This window comes from Podarcis cretensis (assembly GCF_951804945.1).
Source record: "Podarcis cretensis genome assembly, chromosome: 7".
NCBI classification, from domain to species: domain Eukaryota; kingdom Metazoa; phylum Chordata; class Lepidosauria; order Squamata; family Lacertidae; genus Podarcis; species Podarcis cretensis.
In genome coordinates, this window is record NC_137176.1 from 66,324,422 (window position 1) to 66,339,164 (window position 14,743).

Sequence of the window (14,743 nt, forward strand, 5' to 3'; positions counted from 1 at the left end):
GGAAGCCCTCCGACAATTGAGCGCATGCGTGACCTTTTCTCTATTTTTTTTTTTTAAGCAAGTTTAGTAGTAGGCTAGTTCTTAAGGGAGCAGAAGTAGGAAAATAGTCGGGACGCGGTTTCCCGATTCCCTTCGTTTTCCCGGAATGTTGAAACCAGACCTATGTCTCAATCTGAAATATTGCAAGTCTATCCCTAGATATGGGATAGCTAAGCGGGGGAGGGGGGGGTAAGGGCAGGGCGGTTGGTGGACGATTTCCCCCCCATCTGGTAGTGAAGTGACTTCAAAGCAATCTACTTCAATTTATTGCAGCCTAACAGGATGGCCCCTCTGACATTTGTCGCGCACGTACTCGCGCACACATGAATTTGTAAATCTGTCTGTGCTTGGCTACCTTAAATACATGACCTTTCACACACTCTTTCAAACACGTGCATTTGGAGAGGATCCCTAACTTGGCAGAGAGAGAGAGAGAGAGAGAACCTGAAATACAAGACAAAACTGTATCATTACAGGATGTAACATTTTACATTGAAATACGGGACAATCCTGGATGAATACAGGACAGGTGGCAACGCAGGCAGATGAAGGTTACTCAGCGGCCAAGAAAGACAGCTTTCCGCACGTGGTCAAAGGCACTCCTGCTCTCCATATGACTCCACTTCTGCGCCTCGGGGACTGGCAGCTCTAGATCAATTCAAGCTCATTGATAAATCTGCAGGCAATGAATACATCGGCGCAGTGGTCATTCAAGTTTTCCGAGAGGTGGGGCGCGGCCTCTCTGCCGAAGGGGGCGTGGCCGAAGCGTGCGCGTTCCATCGAGCCCCGCCCTTCAGCTTCTCCTTCCATCTCTGATTGGACTGTGAGGGGGCGGGGCAGGAGGGGCGGGGCTTAGAGGAACTCCCTGTTCGCAGAGGACTCAGAAGTAGGGTAAGATGGCGTTGGCGGCGGTGCTGTGTGTGTCGTGCGGAGTGCGGGCCAGGCTAGTCCCGCGGCTGCTTCCTTCACCTGTACGGGTAAGGTGCTATGTGCTCCGCCTGGATATGCATACGCTGGAAATTTGCCGCACCTCCCGACGGGAATAAGTGGTGTAAATTTGCGAAACATCTGCCTTTAAGCTATACAGTATGTATAAATTTGTTTATGCATCGGGTGGAGGAGCAAATCTTCCCCGTACATAGAAAGACCACTCCTCTCCCTGGCTCTGCTAGTTTTCTGTTTGCAAGGCGCTGTGTGTGTATATGCAGGGGTGCCAACTTCAATAAAATAGGGGGGAGGGGGCAGGTAAGCCCCACCCCGCATGATCAATCACATGACATTATACACACACACACACACACACACACACACACACACACACACATATTTAAATAGGAATTACCCTCAGATTTCTGCCCCTAGGAATTGACTCCTATGTGTATATCTATATATCTGTATCTTAATTATTTAACTAAAAGTAAAATGTAAAAAAAAAGGTAGGACAGCATAAAATAGGACAGCCTTTAAAGGTGCTGAAAAATATGTTCATTCGCAGGATCATGCCAATTTTAATCCACTTATCAGCAGATGTACCAGCAGCAGAGAACTGTAACTCCACCACTGCCATTCTGCAGTGTTTAAGGGGCGGGGTATCAGCTGCTCAGATTTTCATTCCAAAATTCCACAGTAGAAAAAGGTCCTTATGCAGGCTGAAGCAGCTTTTTGGAACCCCCACCCTTGTGGCTAAATAGGAGGTTGCTTAACTGGCATTTGCTCAGTACTTTTCCAGAGTCCGGAGCTCACTGTAATGATCTCCATTGGTTTCAGTGGGAATTGTATCAATATTGAAGTCCACAGCATTTGAACAGTTTACTGAGCTCAGTTAAGAGGCTCATTGGCCAATCTAGAGCTATTTGTTTGAAGCCTGTGCTCTAAATGGAGATAAGATCAGGCTGCAGGAATGTGAACTTTGAACCTGGTGTTTGAGAATGACAGTTTTCTTTTAAAAGTTGTTTTCTTAAGCTGTTATCAAATCTGAGATGGCATGAATGTCCAGCACTCATTCAAATGGGCTAGGTAAGATTTTTTGTATTTGTTCATAGAGAGTTGATATATGGTTAAGAGAGAAGCTCATTAGGCAAGCAACTCTCAGGTCAATTCTCCCCACACAGTATGGGGAATTGCTGGTAGGGCGAGTGCTGTTGTGCTAAGGTTCTGCTTGTGAGCTTCCCATGGGCCGATTGACCACTGTGAGAACAGATGGGCCTTAGGCCTGATTCAGAAGGGCTCTTATAAATAAATCAGATTTACTTTACAGAATTGATATAATGTAGTTGTGGAGAATCTCTACACCACAGCACTAATTAACCCCCCCAGGCTTCCTTACTTCAAACTTATCCCATGGGTGGGGTGACAGTGGGGAAAGTTAAGGATCTGGTCTGCTGGCCAGAGCCAATTCTTCACTCATGCTGTTAAGTTTACAATTAGATAATGCACATAAAGCAGGGGTCAGCAACCTTTTTCAGCTGTGGGTCGGTCCACCGTCCCTCAGACCATGTGGTGGACTGGACTATATTATATATATTATACAGTGGTACCTCGAGTTACATACGCTTCAGGTTACATACGCATCAGGTAACAGACTCCGCTAACCCAGAAATAGTGCTTCAGGTTAAGAACTTTGCTTCAGGATAAGAACAGAAATCGTGCTCTGGCGGCGTGGCGGCAGCAGGAGGCCCCATTAGCTAAAGTGGTGGTTCAGGTTAAGAACAGTTTCAGGTTAAGTACGGACCTCCGGAACGAATTAAGTACTTAACCTGAGGTACCACTGTACATGCCCCACAAATAACCCAGAGATGCATTTTAAATAAAAGCACATATTCTACTCATGTAAAAACACACTGATTCCCGGACTGTCCACCGGCCAGATTTAGAAGGCGATTGGGCCAGATCCAGCCCCTGGGCCTTAGTTTGCCTACGCATGACATAAAGTTTTCAACTTGTAAGTTCTATACACAGATGTTAAGTATTGCTGTTGGTATTCACAGCAATGGTGTGTTTTTTAAAAAATAACTATATCCACAGTAGCTTTATAGCTGAGAATTATCTAGGTTTTATTAACCTGTAAAACATAGTAAATTATCTTCTTTCCCTTTTTCAGCTTTTAAGCCTTGGAACAAAAGTAATGTATCAAGCTGATCGTGCTTTCGCACCACTTCAGAAAGTGATGCTGCCATCAGATACTTTTCATGGCAAAGTGGCCTTTATCACAGGAGGTGGCACTGGCATTGGAAAAGGGATGACAGCTGCTCTTTCTGCTTTGGGAGCAGAGTGTGTTATAGCAAGCCGGTAAGAGCATCTATTCCATTTTGCATGATGTAGTCTTTTAAAATGGAGAGTACACTTCTCAGTATGGAATCCTCTGCACACTTACTTGGCACTAAGACCCGCTGAGCACAGGGAGGAAGCAAACACATTTAGGGTAGACATGTTAGTCCTACTCAATGACGCTAAGGTAACTTAGGCGCATTCATTTTAACTTCGTGGGATGCAACCCTGGGATTGCACAATGGATTCTTCTGGTTTTTTTAAGCAGTCAGGCAATATTTGAGAAATCCAAGTTCACTGAGCAGTGTGTTGTGAATTGACACTGAAGGACCATTCATTCAGACAACCGCACCAACACTCAGTAGCGGATTTTTGTTCTGTGGGGTCCTTTTGGGGGCGCCGTTTGTTTACCTAAATAAGTGTGACTGTGCCCAAAAACACGACTGAACTAAATTCATAAGAATGAGTTAGCTCCATTTTCCTCCCCTGTTTTAACCTTCACCCCCATGTCAACGCTTCCTCCCCTCTCTTTTTGTGCCACAACCCCACCCCACCCCATGGTGACCTGCATCTTCTTATGTTCAAAACTGAAAATTTTCCTCTCAGTGTGCTTTACTCAAATTTCTGCTGTTGTTTTTAAACACCCACTTTTCTGCTTTCAATGTTTCTCCATTCTCGCTTTGGTCAAACTTGTCTCTCTCTTCCGTTCCTCAGCTGCCTCATGTGAGAGAGATAAAGGATGCAAAGCCCTCAGATATTCCATTGTTTGAAGCTAGTTTACTGAATCCTCTGCTGTTGTTTGAAACTGCCATTTTCCTCTCTGTTATCTCCATCCCTGCTTGATTCAAATTCAGGCCATCGATTTAAACTACCACTTTTCCCCTCTCAGTGCCCCCCCCCCTTCTTGATTGTGCAACCTGCCTTCTCTTTGGCTCCCACTCTAACTTCATACAAATCCATTAGGCAATACAAATCCTCCGATAAGGGCTGTGCGATGACATCCTTACATTTTTATATGTACAGTGGTACCTCGGGTTAAGTAATTAATTCGTTCCGGAGGTCCATTCTTAACCTGAAACTGTTCTTAACCTGAAGCATCACTTTAGCTAATGGGGCCTCCAGCTGCCGCCGCGTCGCCGGAGCCCGATTTCTGTTCTTATCCTGAAGCAAAGTTCTTAACCTGAGGTACTATTTCTGGGTTAGCGGAGTCTGTAACCTGAAGCATATGTAATCTGAGGTACCACTGTGTAGGAAAATATTATTAAACAATACTTTTTGTTTCTGTTTAATGGTATAATATTGAGAGAGGCAAAACACTCATCTTCATCCAAACATGAACTTTTATTTGAAGGAACAAAAAGAAATAAAAATTATTTTGAAAATCATAAAATCTTCATAGATGTTAAATGCTCCTGGGATATAGTGGAATGTAAGTAACTTTTTACTCCTTTAAGGGTGCAGGTAATATTCTGCCCTATTTAAACCCTATGGGGTTTAAATTGAGCAGGGGGAGTGGGGACATGAATTTTGAGCCTCAGAAATAAATGAGCAAGCACTAAGAGTATCTGCCTCCCAATGAGAAACCTCTGTTTGTATTTAATAATACAACTTCAGTCTGAAATAGAACTTACTGCATTGTGTCCAATGCTAGTCCTACTCAGAGTAAACCCACTGAAATGAATGAACATTAATAACTTAGGTCCATTAATCTCAGTCAATCTGCTGTGAATGGGACAAGCATTGGACAAAGCTCTTCATTGTCAGCCTGCCACATCACACATGGAATCACTGCTAAGCTTTTACCAAAACGCTAAGAGAGAAACCCCAGAAGTTTGATGTACAGTATATGGCTGTAATGGAAACTCAACCGTAACGTGTAATTATTTATAGGAAACTTGATGTATTGAAACAAACCGCAGAAGAAATTTCTTCTAAAACGGGAAATAAGGTATTGTTAAATAACAAATGTTATTAATGGTACATTCAGTTATGGGATTTTATATATGTAAGAATATATTTAATTATTTCTTTTTCTCTTCTGCTATTGGTAGTGGATATATTGATAATAGTTTATTACACAGGTCCACGCAGTTCAGTGCGATGTGAGAGATCCAGCATCTGTTAGCAGTGCAATTTCTCAATTAATTGAAGTGGCTGGACATCCCAGTGTGAGTATCCTAATTCAAAACTTTAATTAATCATTACTGGAAAAATCCAACTCAGTGTGCATTAAAAAAACAACCTTCTAAATGTAAGCAAGCTAATGAATTGAAAAGGATTCTGAAAGATTTTAATATTTTCAAAAGTAATGTTCAGTTGAATCTACCCATAGAACAAAATCCATGGGAATAGGTCACAGCAGTATTTTGAGGAAGCTGTGGACTTTAACTGCCCGATGTCAACATGACCTTGTTGTAACTGGGATGGGCACCAGTGTGTACACATGAACCCCCAGCCTCTCCCACATCCCAGTGAGGACTGAGCATGCTCAGTGGCCACACAGTGCTTACTGACAGTTGTGAAGGCAAATAGATTGGACTATCCTGGAAGAAGGTATGGCTGATTGCCTGAAGCTCCACATGAGCACTCACGGCTTCAACATTTTGCTGCAGCTCCAACTTGCATCACAAACCTGTCGGAATTAGCTTGTTAAAAGTCTTGAAAGCTGTGGATAGGAGATTTATTTTTTGTTAATGGAGGGTTCCACTGCTCTCAGATACTTTTTACTGGCCAAAAGGCAGTTAGATAAAGTCACCATCTCTATGTTCGTGTCTTGTGAGTTAAACTCAAGAGGACAAGTGTGGTTGACTGGCGTTGCTTGGTTGGTTGGAACACATACTGGAATTGATGCAAAAGCTTTTAAAACCAAAATGGTTACTTGGTTTTTCTCTGCGCTGCAGATCTTTTGCTGTTGCAAAAGGTGCTGGTAGGTTATACCGACTCGGAGTGTGTGTACCTTTAAGCCAAACCATGGCTCAGCACACATGAACCAAGATGTGGTTTCCTGGACTGAAATTGTCACCTGAAACACTGTCCTGCTGCTGCCTCCTTAGCTGATGTTAAGCCACAATTTGGATTAGCATTACGTCTGAACCCAGGCTTGTAGTTTGTCTTGCTCCAGACAAACCACGAGCCCTGGTTCAGTTCTAGCCAGAGGCAAACCATGCCTTAGCCCCAAGCAGTGGAGTGGCAGCAGGACCAGGGAATGAGCAGGATGGCTCTGATCTTCCCTCCAGGAACCTGCACTCTTGTTATTTGTGCTAAACCATGTGTGAACTGGGCCACTCTGTTTTTCTGTAAAAATTCTCCTGGAATTTCTGAAACCACCAACGAGTATCTTAAATGTGCAGAAGACCAATTTCGGCAAATATTTAAGCTTTCTTTCTCCCTTTCAGGTTATAATAAATAATGCAGCTGGAAATTTTGTATCTCCTTCTGAACGTCTTTCCCCAAATGCATGGAGGACAATCACAGATATTGTTCTTAACGGTACTGCCTATATAACTCTGGGAATTGGAAAAGAACTGATTAAAGCACGAAAAGGTAAATTGAGACTGACAGAGCTTGTCCTTTTCTTACTGAATACCATTTTGGACAAGAAATAGATTTTTTGGGAGGTGGAGCCTTCTTAGAACCCTGAAAACCTCAAGCTTTATTTTCATAGAATTATAGAATTGTAGAGTCCAGCCTCCACTGACTCTCTGTCTCTCTCCTTCATTAATTTGACCTGTTTTAGGAAACTGATAATTTGGAAAGGAGAGCAATACATATAATTAATTTTTTAAAAATCTTGCATCTTCCAGGAGCAGCCTTTCTAGCCATCACCACAATTTATGCAGAAAGTGGGTCAGGGTTTGTGTCGCCAAGCGCTTCTGCCAAAGCCGGCGTTGAAGGCCTGTGCAAGTAAGTAATCTTTCAGCAACTGCCCCCCTCATTTTTTTATTTTTATTTTTTTTAAACACTCCCTCTTAAGGCTGAAATAGACCAACCCAAAAGAGACAGCTTAGAATTGGAGTGAGAAGTGGCTGTTTGCCATTGTGGTGGGTTCAACAAATTCATTTTCATTGGGTTTTTATTTTATTTTAACAAATCATATACCATTTAACCACAGTAACCTCAAAATGTTTTATAAGGAATACAATACAAAAAAGGCTAACAGTGGTTAGAACTATAAAATCAGGCTTCAGTTAAAATGCCTACTGGAGTAAACAAATTATTCAGCAGGTGCCGGAAGTTCAAATCCGAATGACTTCATATAGATGTTAAACAGCATTGTGGACAAGATTGTATCCTGCTGTAGACCATAGTACAAGGACCGTGGTGCTGCAACAGTCTCCCATTGTTGCTTTCTGGACATGGCCCCATAGGTAGGGCAGGATAAAATATTAACCCCAATACCCATTCTGCCTAGGCAGTCCAAGAGGATACTTGATCAAAGGTATCAAAAGCAGCCAAATGACCAGAGTCGCATTCCAGCTGTCGAATGCATTCCCCAAATTGTGCTTGAATCAGAGGTGGACTTTGGCCTTTCAGTGCCCTGTGCAAGAACAAAATTCGGTTCCCCCTGCCTCTTGCCTTCTGTTCTGCTCAGTTCACCAGACCATAGCTGTGTTGCCCAGCAGCGCCCCTTAGGCTCAGCAGCCAGTAGCAGAACCAGTCCTAAATCTGCCTCTGCTTGAACTATGATTAAAACAGATCCACGTGATTCATAACCTACAGGAATTCCTGCATTATCCTCAGTGGACGTAGCCCACAAACAGGGTAGGGTTACAGCACAGAAGGGCAACCTTTGCCCTAGGGGCAACCTCACTTCATGTTAGCCCAACACCTGCTGAAGCTGCTTCATTCGTCTATCCCATCAGAGTTCCTTCTTTCCTATACACTTCCTCCTTATTTTCCCCCGATTTTTGGGAAAGTGTTTTCTCCCTCTGTGTGTAGTTCTTCTCCATTGGGAAGGGACCTATGAACAGAAAACCTGTAAGCCCAGATGCATTTTTATTTTTACTTCTAATCCTCTTTATATGCTGAATACTTACAAACTCTCTTAATGAATTTCTAGGTCTCTTGCAGCGGAATGGGGTAAATATGGCATGAGATTCAATGTGATTCAACCAGGCCCAATAAAGACTAAGGTACATGATCATGTTTTGTAGCCATTAAAGAATTGGCCGAGACATCAGATTGACTTTAGTGACTGGGTCTCTGAGCCTAATTTAAGTTCTGCTTGAGACAGATCTCATAGCTGCCTTGAGCACCATTTTATGAAAAGGAGAGGTGCAAATAAATACTGGTTTAAATAGAACTTGGAAGCACATATAATCATTATCCACTTTCATTCTCTCTTTTAAAAAACAACTTTGTAAAATTATATACCACTTCATCAAAGGCCACAGGACAGTTTACAATGTAGCATAATAAATAAAACATAATAGGTTAAAAAAAAGGTAAAGGTCCCTTGGACGGTTAAGTCCAGTCAAAGGTGACTATGGGGTCACAGCGCTCATCTCGCTTTCAGGCCGAGGGAGCCAGCGTTTGTCCACAGACAGCTTTCTGGGTCATGTGGCCAGCATGACTAAACTGCTTCTGGCGCAACAGAACACCATGATGGAAACCAGAGTACACGGAAACGTCATTTACCTTCCCACCACAGTGGTACCTGTTTATCTACTTGCACTGGTGTGCTTTTGAACTGCTAAGTTGTCAGTAGTTGGTGCAAAGCAATGGGAGCTCACCCCATCGCGGGGATTTGAACCACCAACCTTTTGATCAGAAAGCCTAAGAGGCTCAGTGGTTTAGACCACAGTGGCACCCACGTCCCGAAATAGAACATAATAAACAATATAGGTCAATAAGTAATATAACATATTTACAATTCAAAAAATAAAATTATCCTATAGATGCAATTTATAATAATAAATACTTATTAACATAGATAATCTCATGGCATAAATTATTATCTACTTACCCCAGTTATTATCTAACTTACACGTTATACATATCTAACATAGGTTTTTTGTGTTGTTGTTTTTCTGGCCCATTAAGGAGTATTTTTCTGCGTGATATGGTTGCCTGGGCGAAATGTATGACATTTAGTGTTTCAGTAGATACAAATCTACTAGAGTTACCCACATTATTTCCCCAGTTGACACTTGCTTGATCTGTGCTACACAGTCAGTTTACTTTTACCCATGATTGTTAAGTATAAAACTTTTTCAGATGGCCTCGAACAGAGTTCCGAAAGCAATAGTTTCTCTCGATAATTTTCTTCAGGGAGCTTTCAGCCGTTTGGACCCAGAAGGTGTGTTTGAGAAAGAAATGCTCAAGAGAATTCCTTGTGGGCGTCTGGGAACAATAGAAGAGATTGCCAATCTTGCCACCTACCTCTGTAGTGATTATGCAAGTTGGATTAACGGAGCAGTAAGTTATCATTCTAGTTGTTAGGGGTGCCCGAATCTCATTGCTACTGATGCTAGAATATTGTGATCCAGAAGCCATTTCCACCTGGTCCCATTAGAGGGGGCTAAATGCTTTCTTTGGGGCTAGACAAGCTCCATGCAAATTCATTGGGAATTTTACATCTTTAAAATTATTTGCGGCTTTAGTTGATGGAAAAAGCAGTTTGTGGATATTCTAGCATAACTAGTTCTGTTGAATGATGCTTTCCATTATGTTTTTACTAAATAGAAAACATTAATGACTTAAAAGTACTTTATTTGGCCGTACTAGGTTTCCTTAGCATATTGGTTCAACTGAAATCAGTTCAAATTATTGTTGGGAGTGGCTTAATGGGGGGAAATGTGCTTTAATCTTGCAGGTCATTAGAATGGATGGTGGTGAATACGTCTCTATGGCTGGAGAGTTTAATCACCTAACCAAGGTAATAATTTGCAAGTCGGATTGGTAAAAAAAATGTTGCAGCATGCTCTGTGCCTTTTTGAAATTGTCACTCTGTCTTCCAGTGTCACCAAACAATGCTCAGTTTTCATTGGGCAGTTTTTTCAGGGTGTTTATGTCTTCACTATTCCCCCCCCCCTTTTAACGAAGTTTGTAAGCCCCCCCCCCCCTTCTAATACCTCCCTCTTGTGCATGGATAATGTTGTTTTGGCAATGTAAGCACTGGCACTCACACCTGAACATCAGAAATGTAGAAAATTATATGTTTAGGGTTCAATCCCGCCAAAAGCAAGCTTTTAATCACATTCATTTCAATGGGGAAAGATGCTTGATTGTGCCCATTATGTCTGCATAAAACTCAAAGACGGAAAAACCTGAAGTTAGTATCTCATCTAAAATGTTTTATTTTCTGTGCTAGGTTACCAGTGAAGAATGGAATAAGATGGAAGAAATGATAAGGAAAACAAAAGGCTCATAACTTTCTTTCAAACTATATTTTTATATAGAAATTCAAGCACTAATGTTGGTATTAATTGACTGACTTTTATACATTTTCAAGGCTGAACAATTTTAATTTACATACAGCACAATATTAAATGCTTTTTAAATAAGCATCATAACAGAAATTGATCAGTAATGTGTGGTTTCATTTGGGGGGCTGGTTTGGTATGTGATATTAAAAAAAACAACAACTTTGTTTAGCATGCCAGTTTAGAATGAGGCCTTGTATCTTGCCTGAGTTTTGGTTTTAGAGTTTGAAGTCAAGCATTTATGTCAAGCAGTTCTGCATCTCAGGAGAAACTTCAGTTATTATCAGGCAACTACATATATGAGTAGGAGAGAGACAGCGCTTCATCCCTCCCCAACTCCCTATATTTGTGGCAATATGGCAATATTGTGAGAATATGGTCATCATCTGATCTGTGACCCTGAGATGCAGTGATATCATGGAACGATTGTTGAGGTGACTGCATCAGTAATCAAATGTTGACAAAACCACACAGCTTCTGTGAAAAAAAGTTTAAGGTGAATTTGATTGGGGGAAAACTCACACAAGAGCTGGAGCAGCTATACCAATAGAACAAGGATGTGGAACCTTTTCTAGTTGGCAGACCAGATCCTTAATCTTTCCACAAAATTTGACAGATGGGCAGGAGCCAAACACAACCTTCCAGACCTCTGTATCTGCCCTTCAGAAATCTTCCTGGGTCACACCCCTCACCAGTCCTGCTTTTGCACTCTTCTCAAATCATGGAATTGGAAGGGACCCTGAGGGTCATCCAGTCCACCCCCTTGCAATGAAGGAATCCCAATACGTGTTCCCCCATCCACTATGAAACTGTACTGGACCCTGCTTAGCTTTGCAAATATGCCTAGCAGCTTTATTGCAGAATGTATGTTTGAACTGTGACAATGCCCCTTGCTTTCCTGGAGAGAGGATATAGAGCAGGCATAGGCAAACTCTGCCCTGCAGATGTTTTGAGACTACAATTCCCATCATCCCTGACCACTGGCCCTGTTAGCTAGAGATGATGGGAGTTGTAGTCCCAAAACATCTGGAGGGCAGAGTTTGCCTATGCCTGATATAGAGGGATGTATGTAGAAACTAGCCTACTGCACTAAGGTACATTTTACATGCATTGCTGCTCCTGCTTTTGTCCGTGGCTATGCCTACCCACAAGGTATGTGTCTTCCACAGGGAATATGCATCTTCAGCTGAAACGGGTTTCCCACCTCTGCCCTAGAGATTGGTAGGGATTGTTCTTCTTTGGGACCGGCTGTATTCATATGAAACTTCTTTTATTTAGAGTTGAGGCCATTGGTCATTCTAGACCCAGGATTGTCCGCTCTGACAGTAGCTTCCCATAATTCAAGCTTTTCCCAGTTCTGTTTTTCTTAAGACAGTCTTTTGAACCAGAGATGCTAAGGATTTCTTCTTGGTCTTCCGAGTCAAAAGTGGCCACTAGGTGGAACCATAAGACAGGAAGGAAAACCTCCAGAAGCACATTTCAGGTTATGAAAACTCATAAAGGTCTTACACAACCTGTGCGATTTTCAGCCTCCCTACCTATGCAAGCTGAATTGCTGTAGGGAAATGAGCCCAGTAAAACGTAGGTGGCATCTTGAGCTGGCACCAGCATAATTCCATGGTACTGAAAATGTGTAGAATATTTGAAATGAGATTTTTTTTATAAAAAAAAACACCTCGTAGAAACACAAAACAGGCACTTAAATGTGTTGTCTAGCAGTTAGATATATGGGAAGACCACTTTGAAAAGCTAGACCTCCCTTCTAGAAAAGAAAACAGCCAGTAAGTCCCATTGTCACCACAATGTCCATTTACTCCTATTGCCTCCAGGTTGGCAACTGGGAGATGAGGCACAATTCGTACCTTGCAGCGGCCAATGTGTGCTTTAACGGCTATGCAGGAAGGGGCAAACTTTCGATATAGTTGAGAGCTACCAAGAGTCAAGATAAATGGAATGAAATTGACCGGAGGCAACTGACACACTGGGGTTATATGGGACTTGCAACTACCCACCACATCAGTGTGGGTAAGTGAAACCCTATTTTCCTGGATTGGACAAAAGAAAAACTTCATTTGATGTTTCAAATGAGGAGGAGATGGCTTTCTGAGTTCTTGTGGAATTTCTACTTTTTCGTATGAATGTAAGTTGGACTTAACTACTAAGCATAGTGTGACTTGCATCCTTATAGTTTAACTTGTAGTCATAAAATGCAGTAAAAGAAAATGGTAAATGATCTGCCTTGGCCTGATTTACAGAGATTCACAGCATTGGCTGCTCCCATTTGATGCCGGTGGGATTTGCAGCCACGCAGCAGCTGGGAAAAATGGGGCACTTATATTTAGGTGCTTAATTACGGATTGCTGAGCAACATGTTGCTCATCTAGAACTGATAGTTCTGATCGGCATGAATATTGATGCCGGTTGTGATTGCTAAATGTTAGATGGCAATTGTCAGGGGTTCAGGAGCAGAGGCACAGGGAAGAGAGGAGATGGAGAGCGAAGGGGAAGAATCCGAGGGGAGCGTAGGAGAAGAGGACAGTGGACCGAGGGATTCCATGAGCCTCTCCAGCGAATTGGAAGATTCACAGAAGGGGGCGCCAGTGGCCAGGAGTAGGGGATTCCCAAGGGGAACGTCCCAGGAGCAAGGGGGCAGCAGGGACTCCCAGAGCAGTAGTTGGAAATCAGGACCAGCTTCCCCACCAGAGCAGAGTGGGGGGGAAGAGTCCCAAGGATCAGGGCCAGTGCATTCCCCACCAGGGAGAGAAGATAAGGCAGGGCTGACCACACCTCCATCGGAGAGTCAGACAACGGAGGGGAGGTCAGATCCGGCCAGTATCCCGGAAGAGGGAAGCAGTGACAGAAGTAGTGTAACGGTCAGGAGGAAGGTCACTGGGTTGGCGCGAGAGGCAAGTTCAAATGTACAGGAGCGCGGGACAGCAGAGAATGAGGATTGGGAACCGGGTCCTAAAGCCCGCCGGAGGGAGGGGGAGGAGCTAAGCGACTCAGCGTCGGAAGAGTCCAGAAAGGGCAATGCCCCAGCGGGCAGGAGGACCCAGAGGAGGAGAGAGCAGCGTAAAAGGTGGAGCCGGGGTAGGATCTTAAACGGGTGTCATAGGGGTGGAGACTCAGACGGTACTTCGCCGGTCTAGGCTTTAAGACGTAGAGCTGCGCGCTGCGGCTTTGAAATGGAAACTAAACCTCAATAAAGACTTTTGTACATAATGACAGCCTGGCGTTGGTCCTCTGTGAGCTGGGACCTAGAGGCAGCTCTGACAGCAATATATAATTTTTTAATAGCGCAGGTGATGAAAATGCAAGCGAGATTTTGCTTCACCCAATGATATCCGCATATGCAGCTTTTCAGTCTTCTTGCTTATGTTTTGTGTAATTTATCAGCCAGCAGAAAAGTTTCACCATAGACATATGATGGACGTTTGCTGGAAGCATTTAAGCAGAGGCTGTTAAGATACCAGGCCATCTGCAGCAGTGGGGGACTTGTGGCTCTCCAGATGTTGGTTTACTCCAAGCTTCCTCAACCTCGGCCCTCCAGATATTTTTGGCCTACAACTCCCATGATCCCTAGTTAGCAGGACCAGTGGTCAGGAATGATAGGAATTGTAGTCTCAAAACATCTGGAGGGCCGAGGTTGTGGAAGCCTGGTCTACTCCCATTATGCAGCTCCAACAGCTGGGTGAACACACTGAGCTGCTTTCAGACTATTGTTTCATTAAGCCAAATACTATCTGCTCTGGCTGGCAGGCTATGCAGCCCAAGAATTAGAATTGTAGAGTTGGAAGGGACCCCAAGGATAGGTAAAGGGTAAAGGGGCCCCTGACCATTAGGTCCAGTCGTGGCCAACTGGGGTTGCGGCGCTCATCTTGCTTTATTAGCCAAGGGAGCCAGAGTACAGCTTCTGGGTCATGTGGCCAGCATGACTAAGCCGCTTCTGGCGAACCAGAGCAGCGCACGGAAACGCCATTTACCTTCCTGCCAGAGCGGTACCTATTTATCTA

At 43.3% G+C, this 14,743-nt stretch overlaps 1 protein-coding gene across 2 annotated transcripts; it reads left to right on the forward strand.

Annotated features, from left to right (window-relative positions):
* Positions 1 to 886: 886 nt before the first annotated feature.
* DECR1 (2,4-dienoyl-CoA reductase 1) lies at positions 887 to 10,826 on the forward strand. 2 transcript variants are annotated; one of them, XM_079983183.1, is made up of 10 exons: positions 887 to 1,016; positions 3,140 to 3,327; positions 5,197 to 5,254; positions 5,388 to 5,474; positions 6,702 to 6,849; positions 7,110 to 7,209; positions 8,366 to 8,438; positions 9,577 to 9,723; positions 10,121 to 10,183; positions 10,619 to 10,826. In XM_079983183.1, exons 1-10 carry the CDS (start codon positions 936 to 938, stop codon positions 10,676 to 10,678), a joined length of 1,005 nt encoding a protein of 334 aa, XP_079839309.1. In that variant the 5' UTR covers positions 887 to 935; the 3' UTR covers positions 10,679 to 10,826. The 2 variants fall into 2 exon arrangements, with proteins under 2 accessions (XP_079839309.1, XP_079839308.1); XM_079983182.1 differs by having other exon boundaries at positions 989 to 1,125.
* The last annotated feature ends 3,917 nt before the right edge of the window (positions 10,827 to 14,743 follow it).